General features: G+C 58.8%; 2 protein-coding genes across 2 annotated transcripts in view; both read left to right on the forward strand.

Moving 5' to 3' along the window:
- WDTC1 (WD and tetratricopeptide repeats 1) overlaps positions 1-4,152 on the forward strand; it is a 28,551-nt gene extending 24,399 nt beyond the window's left edge. The window contains exon 17 of the transcript XR_009275676.1: positions 3,973-4,152. The gene's annotated coding sequence lies outside the window, so the exon portion shown is untranslated. The remainder of the gene's footprint in view (positions 1-3,972) is intronic.
- Positions 4,153-5,071: 919 nt separating this feature from the next.
- TMEM222 (transmembrane protein 222) lies at positions 5,072-10,730 on the forward strand. Its single transcript, XM_058819822.1, has 6 exons — positions 5,072-5,186; positions 6,641-6,725; positions 7,324-7,355; positions 8,313-8,409; positions 8,672-8,802; positions 9,683-10,730. Exons 1-6 carry the CDS (start codon positions 5,074-5,076, stop codon positions 9,768-9,770), a joined length of 546 nt encoding a protein of 181 aa, XP_058675805.1. The 5' UTR covers positions 5,072-5,073; the 3' UTR covers positions 9,771-10,730.

Consider the following 10,730-nt stretch of genomic DNA (forward strand, 5'->3'; position numbering starts at 1 on the left):
GTTCCCCAGAGAACAGAGGCTCCAAAATGTGCATGGGAGGGGAGCCCAAAACGTGGCCCGTGAGCTGTGCTGGCCCCAGAGTCAGTGCCGAGTTAATTCGCCCCGGTTTGGGAGCTCGGGGCTGTCAGAGGAGCGAAGGTTTGGGGCTGCCAGCGCTGGGGTGGGGACGGGAGCAGCTGCTTGGAGGGGAGGGAGCTCATCCTGCAGAGCTGCTGCAGCAATCCCTGGTCTGAGGGGCCTCCCAGAGACAGCAGAGCCCTGAAATCCTGGGGAGGGCCCTGCTGGCCCCAGGAGCCCGAGGGGCTCAGAGCTGCACCCATCAGAGCCCACCCTGCCCCGGGGCTGCTCCCTTGGGCTGGGCTGGGGCTCGGGCACAGCCAGGTACTGCCCAAATCACCCTTCCCGAGGTGCTCTGTGTCAGCACCCATCACCAGCCTTTGCACACAGAGGTGTTCCTTTGCTAAAGCATTTCACAAACTCACTTCTTCCTCTGGATTCCTGCTGCAAAGCCTCCCAAGCATTTCCTTGCTCTCCATTCTGCAGGCCTTAAGGGAGAGCTAGAAAACCAGGCTGTTATTCTCAGTATCCATTTGAACTCTTCTCTTAAAAATTCCTGTTGGACACCTTTCAGCTGAAGGTCTTTTGAGGCCTCTTCATTTCAAATCCTGTCTGATATAAATTATTGCTTCCAAAGGCAGCTCTGCTTAACAAAGCAATGAGCATCCATAGCTGGAATTGGCAATCAGCTAATTGGGTCAGCTCTTGGAGTGAGTGGTTGGAAGCTCAGTGTTTGAATTGTGGGTGGAAATGGGTAGAAGGACCCAGAAAATTAGTTTTATTTGTCATTTGGATGAGAGGATTGGGTTGAGGAGGCAGAGGAGGGATATGCTCTGGGATGTGGGGAGAGGAACATATTTGCAGCCTGACAAATTCACTTTTCTCTGATGGAACCGTTGGCAGTGCCAGCAATAAAACTGCAGAGGGCTCAGGATGGGTCCTGTGTGTGAGCAGAATGGGGTCAGGGAGTGGGGCTGTGCCTGCTGTGGGTGCTGGAGGAGCTCAGCCCTCCTGGCTGTCCAGCCTTGCCCTGCAGGACCGGAGACTGATGGGGTTCAGGGCTGGCTGGAGGGGAGCTGGGTTTTGTCCTGGATTTCATGGCTGAGCAATCGCCGTGACCAGCACTGGGCTTTGGGAGCACTTCCAGTGTGCCCCTGGGAAAGTGGGGCTGTTCCCTGAGCCAGGGAAGCTGCCCTGTGCATCGGGAGGGAGAGAGGGAGGAGGAAATGCAGTGACAGGAGAGAGAAAAGCCGCCAAGGCTGGAGCTGAGGGCCAGGGTGGCTCAGGGCCACTTTGGGGAGGGTGGCTGAGGCTGGGGTGTCCCCTGGGGCTGTGAGTGGCACCAGCAGAGCCCCGAGGGACCTTTGGGCTCACACTGAGCCAGGAGAGGCTCTGGGGCTGCACAGAGCAGAGCAGGGGAATGGCACAACCAGAGAGGGGAATAGCACAGCCAGAGCAGGGAATGGCACAGCCAGAGCCAGCCTGGAATGGGAGAGCTCCAGGTCCCAGCTGGGCTGGGCTCCAGACTGGGCTGGGACAGACTCAGGGACGAACCCAGAGTGCCCCGAGCCCCCAGGCTGGGCTGGGACAAACCCACAGTTTGTCCCTCTCCCCATGGCTCCCCTCAGGAAGGCCCCGGCCCCGCTGTCCTGAGGGTTTCTGGCTGAGGGCAGGCACAGGAGCCATCCCCTGGCAGAGCCTTTTGTTCCTCCCCAAACGAGAGCTTGCGCAAACAATGATGGCACCATTCCTGCTCTGCACATCGATCCGGGGCTCTAGTCAGGCAGGAGAGCTGCAATAAAACCCCGGCCTTTAATTTTATGCATGGAGAACTTCTTACCTGCCCTCCCCTCGTGTGCTCCCCCCCACAGCTCCTTTTCCAACTGCAGCTATTTTTCCCTGCTGACTTCAGGTGTTTTGTATTCTGCTTAGATCAATAGCAGCACAACAGCAGCAGCTTCCCGGCTGTCACTGGGAAGACCCTGCTGTCAGCTCCAGCTCTGCCGGGCTGGAGAGCCCTTGTGCTTCCCCGGCAGACACAAAGGGCTGCGCAGCCAACCCGTGCTCTATTGATTCCGGCTTTAATTATTTCTTTTTTCAATCCAGCCTGGGGAAAGCTGTGTTCTTCCCGAGCTCCGGCAGCAGGGTTTGGGAGGGAGAGAGGAGTGTGAGCTGCCCCAGGAGGGAGATGGCACGGGGGGGAGACTCCTATCAGAGGTGGCACTGCAGGGACACTTCTGTCACAAATGCCCCTTGCCCGGGGAGGTGGCACTGCAGGGACACTCCTGCCAGAGGTGGCACTACCCCTGCTTGTCCCACAACCGGGCTCTGTGCGTTTCCGAGGCACTGGGTTTGTCCTGTCACATCTGTCCCTTGCCAGGGGAGGTGGCACTGTGGGGACACTCCTATCAGAGGTGGCACTGCGGGCACACTCCTGTCACAGCTGCCCCTGCAGGGACACTCCTGCCAGCGCTGTCCCCACTGTGTGGCTCTGCCAAGGAGCTGCTCCCCGGTGATATCCTGCTTAGCAGCCTCCCAGCCGTGGGCAGGAAGAGCAAACCCATTGCCTAATCCGAGCGGCGTGCCAGCGCCACATTAGCTCATGTGAACATTGGCCCTCGCTTGTGGCTTTTTCACAATCTCTGATATTTACGTTGGCCAGCAGCAAATCAATGCCAGCGAACAAAAAGTGTTCAGTGAAACACGGCCTTTGTGTGCATCTGCCATCCCGAGTGCCAGGAGGGAACCAGAGAATGCTCAGGGCTGGAAGGGACCTTAAAGGGCACCTCACTGCCCCCCTGCCCTGGCAGGGACACCTTCCCTTCCCTTGGCTGCCCCAGCCCTGCCCAGCCTGGCCCTGGGCACTGCCAGGGCAGCCCCAGCTGTGCCAGGGCCTCACCACCCTCCTGTGATGGTGTTCAGAGGGGCCAAGGATGAGGGAGAGATGAGGATCTGACTCCGTGTTTCAGAAGGCTTGATTTATTATTTTATGATATATATTATATTAAAACTATACTAAAAGAATGGAAGAAAGGATTTCATCAGAAGGCTGGCTAAGAATAGAAAAGGAAGGAATGATAACAAGGGTTTGTGGCTCGGACAGAGAGTCTGAGCCAGCTGTGATTGGCCATTAATTAGAAACAACCCCATGAGCCCAATCCCAGATGCACCTGTTGCATTCCACAGCAGCACATAACCATTGTTTGCACTTCGTTCCTGAGGCCTCTCAGCTTCTCAGGAGGAAACATCCTAAGGAAAGGATTTTCCATAAAAGATGCGTGTGACACCCTCGCAGGGAGGGATTCCTTCCTCCTGTCCAGTTTGATTTCCCCCCTTTCAGCTTGCACCCATTGCTCTTTGTCCTGGAAGAGGAAAGCAGAAACCAAAGCGCCAGGCATGGCCTGGCTCTCCAGGGTTTAATTTGCTCACCTTCCTCTCTTTTTTTTGGACACAGACGATTTTGTGGATTCCTTTCCACCAGAGAGCTGAGGCTCAAGGGGAGCTGCTGTGGCCTGAGGGGAGAGCCCACCCTGAGAGGGAACTGCAGCGACATTTTCTGCTGCCCAGTGCCCCTGCAGAGGGGAGGAACCCTCGGGTGGCCCCTCAGGCGGGCAGAGCTCACCCTGGAGCCCTCCAAAGCTCTTTGTGCCAGGGCTGCTCTGCCCCGGGACACAGCACACCCACGGCCGGGCCCAGCCCAGCAGGACGGGAGGAGGGCACAAAGCAGGGAAAAGGCTTTGGTGAAGGACAGAAATGTTGGTGAAAGGGGGAGCTCTGAGTTTGTGATGACTGTGGGGAACGGGGTTTGTCAGCCCCCAAACCCCCTCGGCTCTGCGCTGCCTCTGTGCCACATGCAGGAAAGGGTTCTTGGTTTTATTTATATTTATTTTTAAAATTTATTTGTTTATTTATTAGGAGCGTTTGTTGTTTTGCCAAGCCCTGGCAGAGCAGTGACCCCACAGCTGTCCCGGAGAGCCCTGGCTGCGCTGTGAGGGCAACGAGCGGCTCCAAGGAGAACGGGGAGGGGGCTCGGGCAGCCCCGAACCGGGCTGGGCCGGGCCGGGCCGGGCTCTGAGCCCGCGGCGCTCCCCCAGCCCCAGCTGAGCCCGGGGCAGGACAGCCCCGAACCGAACCGGGCCGGGCCGGGCTGGGCTCTGAGCCCGCTGTGTCCCCCAGGACCCTGGGTCTCACTGTGCCCTCTCCGAGTGTGTTGTGGTGGGTGGGAATCTGGAATAAACACATTTCTCCAGCTTCCTCCTGCAGTTCGAGTTTAACTTCCTAATAAAGTGATTGTTATTTTCCTAACCGGGGGCCTTCCCTCTGCTGGTGCTGCTCTGGCAGTTCCTCTCCCGTCCCGGAGGCTCCGTGGGATGATGATTTCGGATTATTTTGGATAATTTCGGATTATTTCTGATGAAATTATTTCTGCCCCTGCGCTCCCCTCGGAGCTTTAGGGGGCTCCCCCAGCTCCCGGCCCTGGGGCCAGCCCGGCGGGTCCGGGGTGTGGGGACCGGGATGGGGGTCCCGGCCCGGACCTGGGCTCTGGTCCTGGGGCTGCGGCCCCGGTCCGGGTCCCGTTCCCGGTCCTGCGTCGTTCCCGGCCCTGTCCTGGTCCCATTCCTGTTCCCATTCCTGTTCCCGTTCCCATCCCCATCCCCGTTCCCGGTTTGGGCCCTGTCCTGCTCCCATTCCCGTTCCCATCCCCATCCCCGTTCCCGGTTTGGGCCCTGTCCTGGTCCCATTCCTGTTCCCATTCCTGTTCCCGTTCCCATCCCCATCCCCGTTCCCGGTTTGGGCCCTGTCCTGCTCCCATTCCCGTTCCCATCCCCATCCCCGTTCCCGGTTTGGGCCCTGTCCTGGTCCCATTCCCGTTCCCATCCCCATCCCCGTTCCCGGTTTGGGCCCTGTCCTGCTCCCATTCCTGTTCCCGTTCCCGCTCTGGGCCCGCTCCCGGTTCCCGGTGGCCGGAAGCGCGCGGGCCCGCCGGAAGTGACGCGCTGCGGGCGCGCCCCGGGCATGGCGGCGGCGGAGCCCGGGATGAAGCAGTTCAATGGCGGCGGCGGCGCGCCGGACGCGGAGCGCGGCCGCTTCCCGCACTGCGTGGTGTGGACCCCGATCCCCGTGCTGACGTGAGCGAACCGCCGGGGCCGCACCGGGGCCGGGCCCGGACGCGCTCCCCGGGGCCTCCCCTCGCCAGTCCCGGCAGCCCCGCGCTTCCCCCGAGCCCCTCCCGGGCTCCCCGCTGCCCCTCCCGGGTCCCGCCTGCCGTCCCGGGGCGCTCGGCTGCCGCGGGGCCCCGGCCCGGGACGGGCTCGTTCCGCGGGAGCGGGGGCAGGCCCGGTGCCGAACGCGCTCGGCCCTGCGGGAGCGGAGCGAGCCGGGAACGTGGGAAGCGCTTTAGGAGCGCGGGGATCTGAGAGCAGCCCGTGCCCCGGGGAGTCTCGGTGCGCGCCTTTGCATCCCCGCGACCGGCTGCGCCTTCCCGGCCGAGCGTGGGCAGGCTCCGTGCAGGGAGGGCTCGGAGCTCCGCTCCGCTCGTGAGAGCGCGGGGAGCTGTGGCTCTGGGGGCTCCGGGCACAGCCGGGCGTGTTTCTCCACCTGCTCTTCCCCCGGGCTCCCGTCAGGTGATGTTTGCCCAGCCGGGCTCCCAGGCGGGTACGAGACGTGGGGCGGGGTGTGCCGGGATCGGGAACGGCCCGGGAGAGGCTGCACGTCCCCTCCTGCCGTCTCTTTTATCTCTTTGATCTCTTTTCTTTTTTGACTGCTTAAAAATTTCATCTCAGCCTTTTCCTGGAGGATTTTCCAGAGCCTTTTAAACATTCCTAACCCCAGCTGAAGGGAGCTGCCAGAGCCACTGAGGCCCTCAGGGAGGGAGGAGAGGGAAATCGGGGAGATCAGCGCAGCTGAGGATGCTGGAGCAGGTGGGAGAGGGCTGGAACAGGACCTGGAGTATCCACTCCTATGGGATGGTGATGGAAGAGGCTGGCATGTAGGTGTGATGAGGGAAAGGGTTTGGGATGTAGATCTGGTGATGGAATGGGCTTGGGACACAGGTCTGAGGGAAAGGGAAAGGGTTTGGGATGTAGATCTGGTGAGGGCAGGGGGTTGGGATATTGGTGTGCTGCTCCCTGAAGCTGTAAACACCCATCACGGAGAAGGTCTGTGAAACACTGGGATCTCTTAGAGGAGGGAGTGCCCTTGCTAGAGCCAGGAACTCTGTCTGGAGAGCTCGGATCTGGGTTGCTGTGGAAAGCTGCAGCGCGATGGCAAGGTGGGCAGGGCGACCTGGTTTTTGGTTGCTGGAGTGGAAAGTCCGGTTTGTGCGCAGGCAGTCCCTGCAGGATCTGATCTTTGTGCTTGGCTGCACAGAGGGGTTTGTGCGGCTCTGCGCTCGCCCTGCCCTGCCCTGCCCTGGTGTGTGGAGTGTTTTGGGGTGGGTGTTCCCTCCCGGCCTCCTGCCGCGGGGCTGCGGCTGCTCCTTGGTGTTCTCCCTGTGCTCTGCTCCCTGCCAGCCCTTGCCTGGCCCCGCTGCCGTGCTGGGAGCAGGGCCAGCTGTCCCCTGACGTGTCCCTGTCCCTCGCAGGTGGCTGTTCCCCATCATTGGCCACATGGGCATCTGCACCTCGGCCGGCGTCATCCGCGACTTCGCGGGGCCCTACTTCGTGTCTGTGAGTTACCCCTGCATGCCCTGCCTGCTCCTGCTCAAATCACACCTGCAGGGCCCTCCCAGGGTCTGGGCTCCTTGCTGCTGCTCATCTGGGGCTCATCTGGGAGTCTGATAAATAATGGCTGCTTTGGTCAGAAGGAGGGGAAAAACAAATCTCGTGTTCCAGTCTCTAAATTGGGAGTTCAGGAGTTAAATTCTGAGCAGCAGAAGTGCCTTCAGCTGCCTCAGTGTGGCTGTTTCTGTCGTGCTGCTCAGCATCAGGTGTGTGCCAGGCTCAGGGTCCAGTGGATTCTGAAAGTAAAGACAGTTTTAATTTGGGATAATTAATGCTCCTAATAGACTGGGACATTTGCAGCCAAGAGTTAACAAAATATTAACACTTAAAAAAGGGAGGGGAACAAGGCACTTGTAGATCAATGATGTCACTGAGTGTGCCCAGAGCAGGAGTATGGGAACAGGGGAATCCTAACCCAGGCACCCCAGGATTAGTGTGGGGGCACTTGGATCACTCAGCCAGCCACCTGTGGAACCTCCAGCAACAGCCATGCCCTGAATGTTGCCTTCCACCTCCTGAGACAGCTCTCCTTTTGTTTTTGCAGGAAGACAACATGGCGTTTGGGAAACCTGTGAAGTAAGTGCTGTGTTTGTGTTAACCTGAGCGGCTGCCCTGCAGCTCCTGGGGACAGGCGAGCTGTGACATTGCTTTTCCTGGTGCTCAGCTGCCCTCCTTCACCTTGGTGGCCGCTGCGTCTCTGCTTTTCAGGAAACCACATGAAATTAAATCGTTTTAGCAGCATGACAGCAACGTGGTGGTGTTAATAACCAGAGCTGTGTGGAGCCTTTGTTAGAGAAAAGGAAAGGAAAAGGCTAAACCGTTCTAGGATGATGTTAACAAGTGCTCTGGGTAAACACTGCCTGGCTGTGCTGGTGAGCTGAGGGCTCTCCCATCCCGCCAGTGCTGGGTTTGTGTTTGGAATGGCTGGGAGGTTCCTTCGGGGTGTGGGAGCAGCTCAGGGCTGTCCCCTGAGCTCTGTGATTCCTGGCTGGGGTGCTGGGGGTGCTGAGCAGCCTTTCTGCTGCCCCTGCTTGTCCCAGAGCTTATAGGGGGATAGAATAGAAGAAAATAAAGGTAGTGTAGAAAGTAATCTTACCCCTAAGGTGTCGCAGCTGGGCCAATTATCAAAGATTAGGAGCAGGCCTGACTCTTAACAGGCCACAGCTGGTAATCAGTGAGAAGGAGAGTGCTATAAAAGAGTGGGGTGGTGTTGAGAAGGAGCTGGAGTCAGTGGCTGCTTTGTGAGGAAGGGTCAGTGCTCTGAGGAGCTGCCCACGAGAAACACCAAGAAGGTTTGGAACCTTTGCAATAAGGAGACAGCAGCATGGCACCCCTGCAATAAGATGACAACAAGAGCTGGGCTCCCTGCATTTCAGAGGCCCTGGGTTTGTCCAAGCCCTTTAGGAGTGTGCAGGGCCAGGAGTTGGTCTCTGATCCTGGTGGCTGCTTTGAGGCGGTGATTCACCAAGGAGCAAGCACTGGGGCAGGTGCAGCAGTAGAACCGTGCCAAGGAAGCCGTTCTCACCCTCCCAGGTACTGGAAGCTGGATCCCAGCAAGGTTTATGCCACTGGTGCCAACGCGTGGGACACGGCCGTGCACGACGCCTCCGAGGAGTACAAGCACCGCATGGTACAGCCCCTGCCCAGGCTGGGAGGAGTGAGGGAGGGTCCCCAGGGGCTCCCAGAGACACTCTGGACACCCATCCCTGGCAGTGTTCAAGGCCAGGTTGGAGCAAGGAGCTTCTAAGCCCATCCAACCCCAACCATTCCCTATCTCTGCAGGGGCTGGAAGGGATCCCTCCCCTCCCCAGTGCTTGGCTCCTTGCCACAAGGGTGAGACCTGGACTGGGAAACCTCAGGGACAGGATTTCTAATCCCTTTTTGTGTTCCAGCACAACCTCTGCTGTGACAACTGCCATTCCCACGTGGCCCTGGCCTTAAACTTGATGAGATATGATAACAGCACCTCCTGGAACATGGTGAAGCTGTGCTTCTTCACACTCCTCTATGGGAAATACGTCAGGTGAGCTGGGGAACAGCCTGGATTTGGCAGCAGAAGGGGCTCTTTGCTTCTCCTGAGCCCTCTGAGGCATCACCTGGCCTGTGGAGAAGGGAGAAGCATCCCCCCAGCCGTGGGTGTGTTGCTGTGGGTGGTGCTGTCGCTGCCTGTGCTCAGCAGGAGAAGCAGGAGTGCTTGCTGGGTTGCACTAGGTGCTGCTCCCAAAATCCTGTTCCTGGCTGCTGGTTTGGAGTGCCTGGAATTTGGGAAATGCTGGCTAAAGCAAATCTCACTCTGTGTTGTCTTCTGGCTGGGGTAGGTCAGAACATAAGGTCACAGGATGGCTTCTCTCCAAGGATTACTGGTTTCCCTCCCCTCTCTTGGGTCTTGTTTACATAAAAACTGGTCTGATTTCCAGCTGCTGTGGAGCTTCCCACTGCACTGGGGAGGGAAACCCCGAGCTTTCCTTAAGGAAAGGCTCCTGAAGCTCCACTTCTGGGGAGTCTTCCCTGTCCTGGGAGAGCTGCTTTACCTGCTATTGAGCAAGGATAGCTCCAGCTGTCCTGGTTAAATCCACCAGCAGTTAGAATAACAAGCCCTGTGGTAATGGGGTTTCATTTTTTCTGTCCTCCTGTCAACATTCCTGTCTGAGCAGGGGTGAAATGGGCTTGTCTTTCACTTAATTTAAGCTGGAAGGAGACTCCAGCCCTGTTGTTTTTGATATATTTATTGTGGTCCTGACTGAGTCTCAGTTTTTAACACCAAATTTCCAGGCTGGGGTGTGTGGCAGCACCAGCAGCAGGTAACAGGCATTTGTCTCCTTCTGATTTCTCCAGCTGTTCTCCCATCCTTTTGTCTCTGCTGGTTTCTCACATTTAACCCTTGCCCCCTTTCCCTCCTGCAGCATAGGGGGCTTTGTGAAGACCTGGCTGCCCTTTGTGCTGTTCCTGGGGGTGATTGTGACCGTGGTTCTCACCCTGCACCTGCGGTGATGGCAGCCCTGACCCCCCATCCCTGAGCACACAAAGGAAGAAACTGTGACTGATCCAGCAGGATGGAGGCCCGGGGCTTGGGAGCCTTTTCCAGGGAAGGTGGCAGCCCCACTCCATCGTGACAGCTCATCTTCGTCTCCTGGAGCTGGCTTCTTTTCCTCCTGTTTCTGTTCTCTCGATGGTGTCTCCCTGTGTCCGGGGTCTGGAAGCTTCTGCCCTCCCTCTCTGCAGCTGGGGAGGTGGGAGTGGGACCAGGGAAAGAGAGGGGTGGTCACCTTTGCTTTCAGTGCCAAGAAAAGCCTCAGGGCAGGCTCTGCCTCCTGCAGATCCACCTTGGGAGGGTCTCTCTGATCCCCTGCTTTCCTCCTCCTCCTCACCAGATGCTTCCTCAGTTCCTGGGTTTGCAGCTGGGAGTTGCTGTTTTCCCTGTGGCACACCTCTCCAGCAGCACACATTCCAGAGGGGAGGTGTGGGGTGCCCAGCACTCAGGGATGGCCCCAGCAGGGGCAGGAGGTGAGGTGGGACAGTCCTGAGGGATGCTCCATGGCGGGGCAGCTCCCCTGGTCCTGCTGGTGAGCCTGCACAGGCAGGGAAGCCGAAGGGCTGGCTGGGAGCAGCTCGTGGCAGGGTGCACCCCTCAGGAGCCTGCTGCAGCTTGGGGAGGCAGCCCTTGGTCCCTTTCAGCTTGTGCCAGGGAAAACATCGCTCCCCTGCTTCTCCTTGGGCTCTCTGTTGCTAAATCTGGCGCTGCAGTCCTCACAAGCACTCGTTTCCCTTTGATCCCCGAGCAGGCAGCAGCTGGGGCAGGGAGCTGAGCCTGGGGCTGGAGGAGCTCTGTGGGAGCAGCACCTGAGCCTGGAGCTGCAGAGGGGCCACAGGCACTGGGAGCTGCCTGTCTGGCTGGGCAGGGCAGAGGCTTCTCCTGGCTGGCGACTGGGGAATGGTACAGGGAGCTCTGGG

The sequence above is a fragment of the Ammospiza caudacuta genome, chromosome 25 (genome assembly GCF_027887145.1).
Source record: "Ammospiza caudacuta isolate bAmmCau1 chromosome 25, bAmmCau1.pri, whole genome shotgun sequence".
Classification (NCBI taxonomy): Eukaryota; Metazoa; Chordata; class Aves; order Passeriformes; family Passerellidae; genus Ammospiza; species Ammospiza caudacuta.

Excerpts from the sequence above, each read along its gene's own strand:
- TMEM222 (XM_058819822.1), top strand. The coding sequence starts at position 5,074 with ATGGCGGCGGCGGAGCCCGGGATGAAGCAGTTCAATGGCGGCGGCGGC. Across the intron at positions 5,187-6,640 it reads ACCCCGATCCCCGTGCTGAC|GTGGCTGTTCCCCATCATTG; the intron begins GTGAGCGAACCG and ends TGTCCCTCGCAG. Across the intron at positions 6,726-7,323 it reads CGGGGCCCTACTTCGTGTCT|GAAGACAACATGGCGTTTGG; the intron begins GTGAGTTACCCC and ends TTGTTTTTGCAG.